Source organism: Lepidochelys olivacea (genome assembly GCF_965140295.1).
Source record: "Lepidochelys olivacea isolate rLepOli2 genome assembly, chromosome: 11".
NCBI lineage: Eukaryota > Metazoa > Chordata > Testudines > Cheloniidae > Lepidochelys > Lepidochelys olivacea.
In genome coordinates, this window is record NC_140421.1 from 5,222,483 (window position 1) to 5,235,383 (window position 12,901).

The 12,901-nt window shown below is 50.2% G+C and overlaps 1 protein-coding gene across 8 annotated transcripts in view; it reads left to right on the forward strand.

The window, feature by feature from the left end:
* BIN1 (bridging integrator 1) overlaps positions 1–12,901 on the forward strand; it is a 155,106-nt gene that overhangs the window by 69,700 nt on the left and 72,505 nt on the right. For all 8 annotated transcript variants that reach the window (XM_084643540.1, XM_084643534.1, XM_084643536.1 and 5 more), the window contains exons 2-3: positions 513–593; positions 12,317–12,371. In XM_084643540.1, coding sequence (XP_084499666.1) covers positions 513–593; positions 12,317–12,371 — 136 coding nt within the window. The remainder of the gene's footprint in view (positions 1–512; positions 594–12,316; positions 12,372–12,901) is intronic.

The following is a 12,901-nucleotide window of genomic DNA, read 5'->3' on the forward strand; positions in this document are numbered from 1 at the left end:
TGCCTTCCCTCTCGTGGGCTGGGCAGTCCAGCAATCCTGGGAGGGGAAAAAAACGATCTCCTGACTGGACCTAATTTTTCACCGTTTGGCACCCCATGCAATCATTTATGCCTGTGCAAAGTGGGTATAAAATGCTGCTCACTCAGGATTCCCTGCTCATGGACCCCAGAGTTAGTGTGTCACACCCATTCGGCACAAGGTGCGCGGCGGCGGGGTCCCTCCTTTGCTGGCCTCCTAAACAAAACTAGGCAGCATCTATCCCGTTGCTGTTGCCTCGTTCGCCCTCACCCTGGGTGGACGCCGGGCTCTGATCGCTGATGTAGCGTTCCCAGCAGGGCTGAGCAGGCATGAGCTCACCCTGACTCTCAGCTCTGCAAAGCATCTCTGACTTGCTGAGCACAGGGACTGGATGAGCCAAGAAGCTGCCACAGTCTCTGCTCCTGACTCTTTACAGTTTCGTGTCAGCCTTGTGACCTCCGGGTTAAAGCCCCTCTTCTGTTCCCCGCTTGCAGGTCTTACAGAAGCTCGGCAAAGCGGACGAAACGAAAGACGAGCAGTTTGAGCAGTGCGTGCAGAACTTCAACAAACAGCTGGTAAGCGAATTGGTGATATGTAATTACACACAGGGCCGTAGCGCTGCAGGGGGCTTTTGGAAATGAACATGCAATGAAGGCACTTACAAACAAAGCCATAATCACACAAGTTACCCACCCACCTGTAAGCCCCCTACTGTGCATACACACCAGATCACGTTAATCTCTTATTTCATTTCCTTGCCACATGGCAGGTAACGTTGTATTGGAAAAAGGCCAATTTAGATCTAAAATTTAGGTTGAATAAAATCTGAGTAGCAAGATTTTTCCATATTTCCCCCTCTTTTATAAACTTAGTTTTAACAGTGGTTTGCTGCGTGCATTCCTCTGGCAGTGCGGGAAACCCAGCCCGCCAGCCGCATTGTGCTAGGGCCAGAGAACCAGGAAATTAAACTGATTAGAAATGCAACATAACATTAGTCAATGTACCTTACTGTTCCTCAGCTGAGTGAAATGCAAAAAAGTAAACAAACCGCATAAATGGTGAAAGGAAATACACAGCTGAGAGAGCCCACAGCATTACTTCCCTTTTTGTACCTGTTTGCTAAATCCAGCCAATCCTGTTTGTGTTAAAATGTTTCACTGCTGCATTTTAACAAAATGTATTTCTGTTACGATAGCGCCTAGGAGTCCTAGTCATGGACCAAGACATATTGTGCTAGGTGCTGTACAAACACAGCACAAAAATAAATGTATGTTTGTAGGATGGCAAGAAAACTCATTGATTTGTAGGCTTTTTATACAGAACTGCCACATCATATTCTCTATCTAGAGCGCACTGTCACTTAGACTGGAAACTGTAGCTAATGGGAGAGATTTTGGAAAAGAGAAGCTAAAGGCTGAGTGGGCTGGAGGGAGTGATTTATGATGAAAGGATGAAATAGCTAAGTGTGATCCCGTAGCTTCCCCACACAGGAATAAGGGGACAGGATAACTGTGATAGAGAGAGGGTCGTAGAGACCTCGGCATAAGAAGGCAAACCTGAATGCTGGAAGATTTCCCAATAGCCATTGTTTAAGACTGAGGGATGGGACGAGTCCCCAAGTGGGAGTTGCACACGCAACAGGAACTCTTTAATTTGTACTGGGTATTAAAGGATACACTGGTTTTAATATCTCTCAGCTGTTTCCTGACCAACCTCCTAGTCCTCTCCCACCAATCAGTCTCTCTGCCTGGCTCCCTCCCTCCCCCTCCAGCCACAGAATTTCCTTCCCACTCCTCCGTCTCCCTCTCCCTTATTCATGCATACAGAGAGCCCATTTCCACATGCACCCCTCCCCCTCCTGCTACTGCATCCATAGGTCCCCAGCCCCAGAGAACCCATTCTGTGCCTGTACTGTTCAGCGCCTGTTCTACTGCTTTTCTGTGGCCTGTCCCCGAGTCCCAGAACCACAGACGTTAGTAACAGAATGACCGACTAGGTCATCCAGCATCACTGAGTGGACCTAGGAGCCTGTCCAGCGTCTGCTAGCCGCTGCTGCGTAATGCCCAGGGCACAGCAAAACTCAGAAGTGTGCTTCCATCACGTCCCTAAACGAGTCACGGGCCTCTTCCTCGGCCATAGCTCCCTTTCTGCTGCTGAATGCAGAGTCCCATGATGAGATTTTTAGAGTCCCTCGGTCTCACGTGAGACTCCTCTAATCCAGAGACTCGCCTACGAATCTCTCAAGGCCTCTGTACCGCTGCTGCCTGAGCTGGTGCTTCAAAAGCAAGTGCAAAACCCCAGTGGCTGGTCTCCGTGATTGTGCAGTATTCTATATGGGAGAGAAGCGTTTCTCCCTGGCTGCTCGTGGCTGATGTGGTATTGTGAAACGCAGTTTGCCCTTAATATTTGTTGCTTTACTAGCCATCAGCGGCCATGGAATTGACTCTTTAAAAGGGGAAAAAACAGCTCCCTGCCCACCCAGCCCCTCCCCCCCATTAAATCTAGCCACCCTCCTGCAGCAGTGAGTTCCATAGTGCATCAATATGAGGAGTGAAGAAGCGTTTAATTTTTGTGTATCCTGAATGATGTGATGTTCAGTTTCATGCTGCCCTCTTTGTTCTCTTCTTAGGGGACAGGACAAGGAAGGAGAAACTATACCAGTCAGTTAGTTGATCATAGGACTGGGAGCTGCTGTGTAGCCTCTGATCTGTCACTTGTCCTCTTTGCCTCTCAATTTCCGCATGGGTGAAAAAGGGATGGTGCCTGTTTTTGCAGGGAGTGTCATAAACCTGGATTAGTTTGATTGTGCAGCACTCTGAAACTGCCAGGGGTAATTATTATGATGTTGGCTCAGATATGCTGGAAAAAGAGCTCTATATATAGATAAGATTTCTGTGGACTTCCTTATAAAGGGCTTGTCTATGCAGGGAAACTGACCAGAATAGCTGTTGTGGAATAAGCATTTCTGGAATAGCTCCCTGCGTGAACGGTCCATTCCAGAACGATTAGTGTGCTCGCAAACTGCACTAATCATTCCAGAATAAAGTGACTGAATAGAGGATCTACCCCGGGTGTGCAATTGCTTATTCTGCAGTGTGGACAATTTTCCCATGTAGACCTTTCCAAAGAAGGCACCTTAGACCAAAACTTAAGTTTTGAGAAAAGTTGGGCTCAGACCCTCAGAGATGTTTAGGTGGCTAACTCCCATTGGCTTTCAAGCCAAGGCATTTCTGGGACCCTCCCATCCTGCAGTTCTCCTATTCTTGCAGCACATGTGGTCACTGTTCCTTGGCTTTTAAAACTAATGGGAGTTAGGCACCTAAATACCTTTTTGGGTCTGGGCCTTGATCTCTTGCAGCAAGGAATTAAAGCTTTGTATCCAATTTAGCATTTCAGTGGGCTGGAATTGACTTGACCTCCAGAGTGCTATTGAAGCAGGAGGGGAGGGAAACACTGCAGATGGCTCCAATCCTTGTCTGCTAGTAAGTCAGAGGGGCCCCGGGTTCTGTGGCTGAGTTGAGTCGTCTCACTGGGTGTTTCTGGGTATGGGGCTATTTGTGAATATAGGACAGAGATAAGTTAGCTCTCTCCTTCCCCCAAGGCATCCTGTGGTTTCTCCAAGTGTGTGTTTGTGTGGGGGGGAAGAGAGCCCATGCTGTATAAACCTTCCTGTGTCCATTCAAAGCAATGCAAGAATCTCTCTCTCTCTCTCTCCCTCTCCCTCCGAATGGTAGGAGCTCTCTGCTTAGACAGGTGGACTTTGCTATGTGACCCAGGAGCTGAACATGGCCTTGCTTCTGCAGAGCTGTAGATGACCACACACACACTAGGTCTTACAGGGCTTGACGAGGCGTCACAACTGGGCTGTTAGTCTCCTCCTCGTGATGGGCTAAATTTGGCTGTTAACCTCCAGCCTGGATCCTTGGAATGCACCCCCACCCCTCCCCCGGCTCCCTTGCCCAAATGTTATTTTGTATACTGCCACCATCATAGCCCCCAGCCATCCAATGCATGTCACCCAGAACTGGGAATAGGGGGCATGCTGGAAGAAGTGAAGGGGGACCCTTGTCTTGAGAGGTTGGACCCATGTTACTTGCCCGATGTCTCTGAATGTCACTGGCTTGGGAGGGAGGAGAGTTGAAGGCTTGGCGTGGAATCCAGGCCTGGCACATGGCAAATGGTACCTGCTCCCGGCTGGCGGAGTTGCTGTGTTTTGATACCCTGGCGTCTGTCACTCATGTGGAACCTCCGGGCTGGTCTACACGGTTTTACAGCATGTTTTTGATAAGGGTTCCTGTCTCTCTTGCTCTCCTGTGATGGCTGGGAGCTGCAACTGTTACTGGCGAGGGTTGGGTCTTTCTAGACTCGTTCCATCAGGGCTGAGGTCAGCACCACTCCCCACCACCCCTCCCTCGTATGCACCAGTTGGTGTGGGTGCCCCTTGTGCAGAGCAAAACATTCCTCTTCAGCTTGCAGAATCTGATTGCTTTCAGCAGTGCTGTTTCCTAGTTCTTGGGGTGGGCGCGGGGAGGTGGATTAGTTTTTGTGGGGCCCTGGGCCAGAGCAAGTGATTGGCCCCTCCCAACCCCTTCCTCCTGCAGTCCTGCCCCAGTTCTGCCTGCAGCCCCACCCATGGTCCACCTCATTCCACCCCCTCCTGCTGTCCTTCTCCTTTCTGCCCCCCCACCCTTGGTCCCAGGGCCATAGTGGGGAGTGAGGGCTCCCCCAGCCCTGAGGCCATGGCAAGAAGCTAGAGCTCCTCTAGTCCCAGGGCTGCAGCTGAGGTCTGGGCACAGGGGCTTTCCCTGTCACCCAGCACTCCTGCCGGGGAGCAGGTTCTGGGTGCAGTGGCTTCCCCCGCCCTACCCGGCGCTCCTGTCGGCATGTGGGGGCACCCATTTTTGTAGGGTCGCCTATCAGCCCAGTGGCTAGTCTGCTACTGGGGGGAGATATGGGATTTAGTTGCCCATACATTCAGACACAGGAGCTGGGTGTCTTTTCTGATTTTGGTAAAAGTGCCAAAGTCAAAATCCAATGAGCAGTGTCCTTCAGGACTAAATTTTCAGTGAGCCTCCTTAACTGTGCCCTGCTAAACTGGGGAGTGTGCTGTTTTCTGTGTGCGCAAAGCTCATACGCTGGCTGTGTTTTTCCTCAGACACAGTTAAGGAAAGATGCCTTGAACTTTCAGGATGGACGTCCTGCTGATACCAGAAAGTTAACTACTCCCACAGCTGACCCAGAGTCCGTGGTGATCTTCCACTTTAGCTTGGCTTTCTTGGCATTTGTGGGTTTTAATAGATATTTCATTGAATCCTTCTATCTTTGTGATCATTTAAAGAATATTGTGCAACCACATTTTCTTTCTGACCAGCCCAAAAAAGATACAACCTTCTTCCCCCCTTAGATTAAAAATAATGCTGAGTAAAGGGTTTACGGCCTGTATTTCAGGGATCTGTCTATTGGTCTCTAATTCTGCCCTCAGGGCTTTATGGAGCATCTTGTAAGTGGCCACTTACAGAGCGGAGCGTTAATTCTTCTACGTGGAATCCTTGACCGTGCCTGGCTGCTTCTTGAAAGCTGCTTGTGCACTGTCATGGCTGGACATATGTAACGGGAGTGGAGCCATTACGGGCAGCTTGCAGATGCAGCTGGTGGGTGTATGCAGAAAACACAGTTGCTAAAGGTTCTTGGGGGAAGCGTTAATGCTAAAAATAAAACCCGGCAGTTTTCTTATATGTGAGGGAGCTGCTCTTAAATGCAAAACAACCTCTTCATGGAATCACTGGCTAACATGGAACAAATAAAGGAAATGCTGGGTACGGACCTGCCTCAGATCCACAGACCCAAACTACCCTGGAGTTTAGGAACATTCAGGGAACTGGCTACAGAGCTGAAATCTGCATAAAATATTCTAGATAGAAGTGCATGTTATGATGAGGGGTTGTCTTGTTCTGAAACATCAGGCATTGGCAACAGGTGGAGAATGAAAGGGGATGGTGGTTTTTTTGCTACCACTTTTCCATGTGTGATGTGTTTATAGTCTCACCAGGATTTACAGAGTGTATTGGAATGGTGTCCCATGACCGATCTACTAGGCACTATATCTAAAAGTATATCCTTTCATCTGTTTATAAATTTGCTGCCAGACAATCCCCAGAGCGTTCCAGGGCAGCTGGATGTTCTTGTGGTGTTTTGGGACTGGCTGAGACCAGCATCTGATGGAAATGTACCCTGCCATTTGTAGCTCTGATAGCGCCTGGTCGTGTGTGGTCAGATTTTTCACAAGTTGTGTTGTAGTAACTGGGCCTACACATTTCCCCACATTGCGAGCTTGTGTATGTGTGTATTTAAAAAAAAATGGTGAAAGTTCACAATGTCGTCATGACCTATCACAACAAATGTTGTTGGGAAAAGGTACAAAAGGGAGATGGACTGAATCGGTTCAACCAAAAAGACCTGATATAATTCAAGGACTGTGTTAAGATCATGCCAGCTAAACAAGAAACTGCGGGACCGGAAATCAAAGGACCAAAACTGGTGTGTTGAAAATTGGGCCTAACTGGTGAACAAAATCATGAGGACATGGGCTATTCCATCCATCACTGCCTTTTTGGGGTCCTTAAAAGAAAAGATGTGAGGGGAAAATTGGGAAGTGAACACATCAGTGGCTGACTGAAAGAAGAAGGAAGCTGTCTGCCAACAGCTGCCGCGAGCTTACCATCATGGCTGCCTTCCCCACCATCTCTTGGGACCCAGGAGTTACATACCAGTGTTGGGCCTTACTCATCCTAATCCAGAGAGATGTCCTGACCAGACTGGGCCAGAGAAAGGGACCCAACTGACATCTCCACCTCCATCTGCTTTGGTTAAATCCCAGTCACCAGCTGGGACATGAGACTTTTGTCACCCATGTGTCCTTTTCCTTCCCCACCATATTTCTTCTTTTTCCTATCCTTCTCCCCAGGCCTTCTGTCTAGTAAGAGCCAGAAAGGCAGTGAAAAGCAAGGCCTTAAACAGCCTGATGCTGGTACAAGTATGCCAGGTCCCAGAGTGGCTGGTAAGAACATGTACCACACCTGTGTCTTCCAGCAGCAAGGCTGCAGGTGAAAGTCCATGCCAGAGACAGAAGCTGCATTTCCTGTCATTGCTGTTCTTGTCTCCTTTTCTGTAGGCGTTTGTCCCGTCTGGCCTTCTAGGAAATGGGATCAGATTTCAACAGCTCCAGCCCATCTTGATTAACCTCTTGTTTCCCCAGACGGACCGGTATTGCCATCTTTAATACCAGCAAAGAGCCTGTCAAAAGGGGGTTTTCTTTGTAAAAACTGTACAGCTAAAGGGAAAGAACAAGGGAGGTTGTTAAAATGGAAGCCTTACTTAACACTTTACATATCAAAAGCTTTCACTGTTTCCTTCCTTTTGGTATCTTTAATACAAGGTCAAAAAGAGTTTTTAATCTTGTGGTTGCCATGGTACTAAGCAAGCTGAAGTCTCGGCACACCAAACCCCGAGTTTTGCTTAACATTTTCAGCGCTGGATAGCAACAGTGTTGTGTTAACACCTTTTGACTCTTTGGGCCCGTATATTCCACCTAGATGAATACAGCAGTGGCTTCTAAGTCTGGATGCTTCCATCTTTAGTTTACCAACTTTCGCCGTATGTGCAGGAGGAGAGTTATCTGGAGGATGTTCCTTGTGTGCTAGTTCATGAGGCCTGATGTTGGACACTGCGAAAATAGGGGCACCCAAAATTTGAGGTTACTTTGGAAAATGTGGTTATCAAGGATCCCTCCTTCCCTGCAACCCTTCCGCTAGCCTGGAATCACCGGTTCCACAGAATGAAAGTCCTGGAGCAGGGGTCCTCAGAGTGTGGCAACCAACTCTTGCTGGTGGCTGCTCTGACAATTTTTCCTAAAATACTTAATTAACTTTAGGAAAAGCAAATAAACATGCACAGATACATGTCCAAATCATTGCAATTTATTTATGTAAAATTTTTTTTGCAGACTCAATAAAAACAATGTACAGTTGTCTCTATTCTTTACTGGACCTAAACAGAATAGAAACAGAAATAAGGTGTTTTGCACATTCTTGTCTGTCTTTTTGTTTGTTTTTTGCTTTTCTAGTAAGTCTCTGGCTGCAAAAAGTTGTTTGTTAATGTCATTTCACAGCAGGCTTAGTAGGTAGCTGGGAGGCTGTGAAAAGTGGTATTAACAAGCAGACTTATTCAGCTGTGGCAAGTCAGGGAACAAAATTAAGCCTTGGATGTGGAGGTGGATAGGGAGACAGCAGGGGGTCTGGGCAGTAGGAGCATGGATGCGGGGGCCAGGGGCGATGCAGGGGGTGTGTGAGAGCAGAGGGCATGCACCCGTGGTCAGGGTGCAGGGCTGGAGCCCGAAGCCTCACAAGCAGGGCCGGCCTGCCTCCCGCCTCCCCAGGGCTGAAGCCCGAGTCTCCCTCCCCTGTGGAACATGGGGAACTCACTGGCTGTCTGCTCCTCCTGCATTTGTGGCTCCAGAGGAGGGCAGGGCCCAACTCCTGCTTGTGGCCCTGTGGGAGGGGGCCACTGCTTTGTGTCCAACCCCATGAGGCTGTGGCCACAGGAAAAGCTCCGGGTGGCCGCATTTGAAAAACGCTACCCTCAGGGTTGTTTTTGTGTGACAGCCTTTGATGGCCCATCTCCCTTCCTCACCTGCCAACTTCCCTTGGCATTGCCAGGCTGTAACTCGATATATCTACTCTGCAACCAAGAGGTGTGACTGCTGCACCCGAGATCAAAGCTGGCTTGAATTAAACAGTAATGAAGCTGCGGCAGGCAGGCCCCGACCACCTGGGACATACATGAGTGGCTAGTCTGTACTGCTGCCCACTTGCCACCACTTAACTGCTGTAGTTACATGAGCTAGCTTGGATCTAGCTCGATGAAAGCAAGTTCGGGTATGGGTGTACCTGTTGCAATCACACCTTCCAGTGACAGTGTAGACATACCCTTCAGGTATGTTTTCACAGCAACTAGACACCCATGGTTGGCCTGTGCCAGCCAATTTGGGCTCACAGGGTTCAGGCTGGAGGGGGGGGCGGGCAGGGGGCTGTTTCACTGCTGTGTAGACTTTTGGGCTGGAGCCCAATTTCCGGGACCCTCAGACCCTGCAGTTCTGTTCTTGCAGCACATGTGGTCACTGTTCCTTTTCCCCCAAGCCCTCTGAATTTAGCACAGGCTCAACTTTGCCACATCAACTGCTGGAAGAGAGAATTCTGGAGGGGGCCTGCTGGAATCTCTGCTCAGTGTGTACAGCAGTGTTTGGAACACCAGAGACATCGGCATGAGCTCTGTTTGTTTTAGGGAAGGCGAGCTGAGGGCAAAAGGCAGGCGCCCAAAGAGTGGTGGATGATAGGAAACAGCTGCTTCCACAAAGGTACTAAGTCTGAAGCTGTCAGAGAGAGCCTGCAAGCTCCCTCATCAGCCTGTCAAGATGCATTATACGAGGGCACCATGTGGAAAATTCAAGCTGGGAAGGACGACGGGGAAAGGAAATGTAACAGAATGTGTGATGCTAATGCACAGCATAACGGCCGCCCTCTAGCATCCTCGTAGAGTTCCGGAGCTAGCAAATGCAAGTGTTCAATATAGGGACACCAAACCTGTTTTTTTCCTCTAAGGACACCTGTCTCTCTCAAAAAGAAAAGGAGTACTTGTGGCACCTTAGAGACTAGCCAATTTATTTGAGCATGAGCTTTCGTGAGCTACGCTTCTTCAACCTTTGCGTCTCCTAGAAGACCCTTAGGCTTCTGATGCCATCTGAGCCAACGCTTGCTCCACTGCGAAGGATCGGAGGGTGGAAACAAAAATCCAAACGAAAACAGAATCCATAGACTGTCTGTCCCCCCCCCCCCCCCATGCGTTGGCTGTCTTGCGCCTACCTCTCCGCTGCCTGCCCCTTTGTGGTGGTGGTTGCATCTGCACAAAGTGGGTGTAAAATACTCCCTTTCTGACTTGGTGTAATGTGTTTACACCTCCTTTTACACAGATGTAAGTGATGACACGTTGCAAGGCAGTGGTGAGTCAGGCCCAGTGTATATTTTAAGTGTTTAATAAAAAGCAACATTTGCATCATTCAGTATTGAGGTCTTCCAAAGTGTGTGTGTGTGGGGGTGTGTGTTTGCAATGCAAGACGTTTTCATCTCGGTTCTTCTACTGTATCCATCACCATGGTGTCTGATTGCCTCTTAATTCCAAAAAGCAAACCAGAATAACTGTTATTTCTTAACTGTTCGCTTCCAAATCTGCAAAATCCAGCACGGGCTACTGAATGACATTTTTAAAAAAAAAATACATTGGGGTTATCACCATTCATGCTATTTGTTTGCTTCCTGCAGCTTCACCCAGTTTGGAAAGGAAATGGAACAGTTCAGTGTCCTTGTCTAGCCCCTACATTGGCACCGCCAGTGGGTCGCTGGAACCGGTTGTTAAATTTAGAAGCCCTTTTAGAACCAGTTGTCCCGCTTCTAAATTTAACAACCGGCCACAAGTGGCGCCTTAGGTGCTGACTCCGTGGGTGCTCCAGGGCTGGAGCACCCATGGGGAAAATTTGGTGGGTGCAGAGCACCCACCAGCAGCTCTCTGCCTGGCCCCAGCTCACCCCACCTCTGCTCTACCTCCACCCCCAAATGCGCCTTCCCACTTGGCTTCTCCGCCCCGAGCCGGCTTCCCACAAATCAGCTGTTCGCGCGGGAGGCCGGGGAGGGCTGAGAAGCAAGCGGTGGCTTCACGCTCAGGCCCAGGGAGGCAGAGGTGGGCAGGGGGCACAAGGAGGGCCGCCCGTGCTGTAGCAGGTAACCTTGGGGGGGGGGGGCGAGCTCAGGGGAACCGCTCCCCGACCCAGCTCACCTCCGCCTCCCTGGGCCTGAGCGCAAAGCCGCCACTTGCTTCTCAGGCTCCCCCCCGCCCCCGGCTTCCCACGCAAAGAGCTGATTCGCAGGAAGCGGGGGGGCGGCGGCACAGAGAAGCAGAGCAGGGCTGCGCATTGGGGGCAGAGGCGGAGCGGAGGTGAGCTGGGGCCGGGCGCGGGGCAGGGAGCTTTCCCCGTGGGTGCTCCAGCCCCTGAGCACCCACGGAGTCGGTACCTAAGGCGCCACTTTTTTGATGTGATCAGTGGGGGGAGTGGTCCTTTACCCCACCCATAGGAGCCAGAGGGACCTGCCAGATGCTTCCTGGGAGCTGCCCCAGGTAAGCACCGCCGGGACTCCCCAGCTCTCCCCCCGGCAGGTCCCTCTGGCTCTTAGGGGCGGGGTGGGCACCCACTACGGTAGCCCACGAGACCCTTCTGCCTGGTTCTGGGGGCAGTCAGGGAACGGGGGGGGGGTGGATGGGGCAGGGATTCCGGGGGGAGACATCAAGGAACGCGAGGGGTTGGATGAAGTAGGAGTCCCTTGGGGGCGGGGGTGGGCCACGACCCCCTCGTGGGGTGAGGAGGGAACCAGTGGTTAAGTTTTTGGCAGCTCATCACTGGGCGCAGTGCTTTGTGTGTTTTCTGTTTCCGATCTCCCAGGGGAAAGTTCATACTGAAACTGCTCACAATAACATAAAAAATACAAGCAGAAATGTATTCTTGATTGATTAGATCTTATAACCTCCCCCAAACCTACATGTTGGGCTCCTTTTGTGTGATTCTAAAGCGTCTGTCCCTCTGTTGGTAGGTCTACCCTGCACATTAACCCTGGGTTCTGACTCTGGTTTGAGCCCAAGCCCCCTTTCCATCCACAAATAAATCAGTCTGATTCAGGTCAGCAAGCACTCAGGACCCAGGTCCTAGGAACCTGCTGGGAGGAGTGTGGGGGTCAGAGCCTGAGTCCCACTGTGACTCCAGCCCAAACCCTGTAATTCTGCAGTGTGGACCTGAGTCAGCAGGTCTGGACGTGTTGGCAAAGCAGTAAGATCCGGGGCCAGCCATGGTAAGCAGAGGTTTACAATGCAGTATAGATAATCAAGCGTGAATTGGATACACTGAATCCACAAGCCTAGGTCCCACAGACCCTGGCTTAGAATGCAGTGTAGACACACCCTATGGGGATCAGGGTCTATTGGGCTAGACAGCCTCATCTGCCTTGATTTCTTGGTTCGCTTTGCTCCATCCTGCATAGACAGTTTCTTAGTTCTGTGTCAGCTCCTCAGCTGTTGGGCTGTATTGGGCAGTTCTGGGTGGATATGGTGTGTGGTTTTTTTATAGCACGGATGGGTCCTGCACGAATTCAGCTCCCTCTGTACAAAACAATAACCAGCTGGCTTTTCCTTGTCTTTGTAGGCAGAAGGCAGCAAGCTGCAGAAGGATCTTCGAACTTACCTGGCTTCCGTAAAAGGTAAAGACCTCAACTGGAGGTCTGTCACTTTTCCGACTGCTGGCACCTCAAATAGGGTTTTCCTGGCCATAGCTCTTCCTGCCCTGTGCAAATAAGGTTTCCTGGAGCAACTGGCCTGGTGATGGAGCGCCGGTTTCACATCTCTTGCTCCTGAGGCTGGCAGGGTTGTTCAGGCAAGTCAGCAAGGTGGCTCTGGTGGGAGACATTGGGGTGCGGAGGTTGGTTTCTCCTCCCAGCAGTCAGGTGGTCCTGGTGTAGGTTTGTAGGAGACCCTCTCCTCTCTCCTGCTAGGTGAGGATGAACACTGAACATCCTGTTGTCTGAGTGACTAGATCTTTAATCCCCCTGCTTCTTTTTTTTTTTTTTTTTTACACGTCCATGTTATTGCTTGTCCAAGATGTATTAGCAAGGATCATGCTTGGAAAATATCCTGCCTTAAACTAGAATCAGGCTCCTGTTATCCCTTCCACGCAGTCGAGTTCTTGCCAGCAATGGGGAGGGGCTCGTGGTGCCCTGGTGAAGCACTGTCC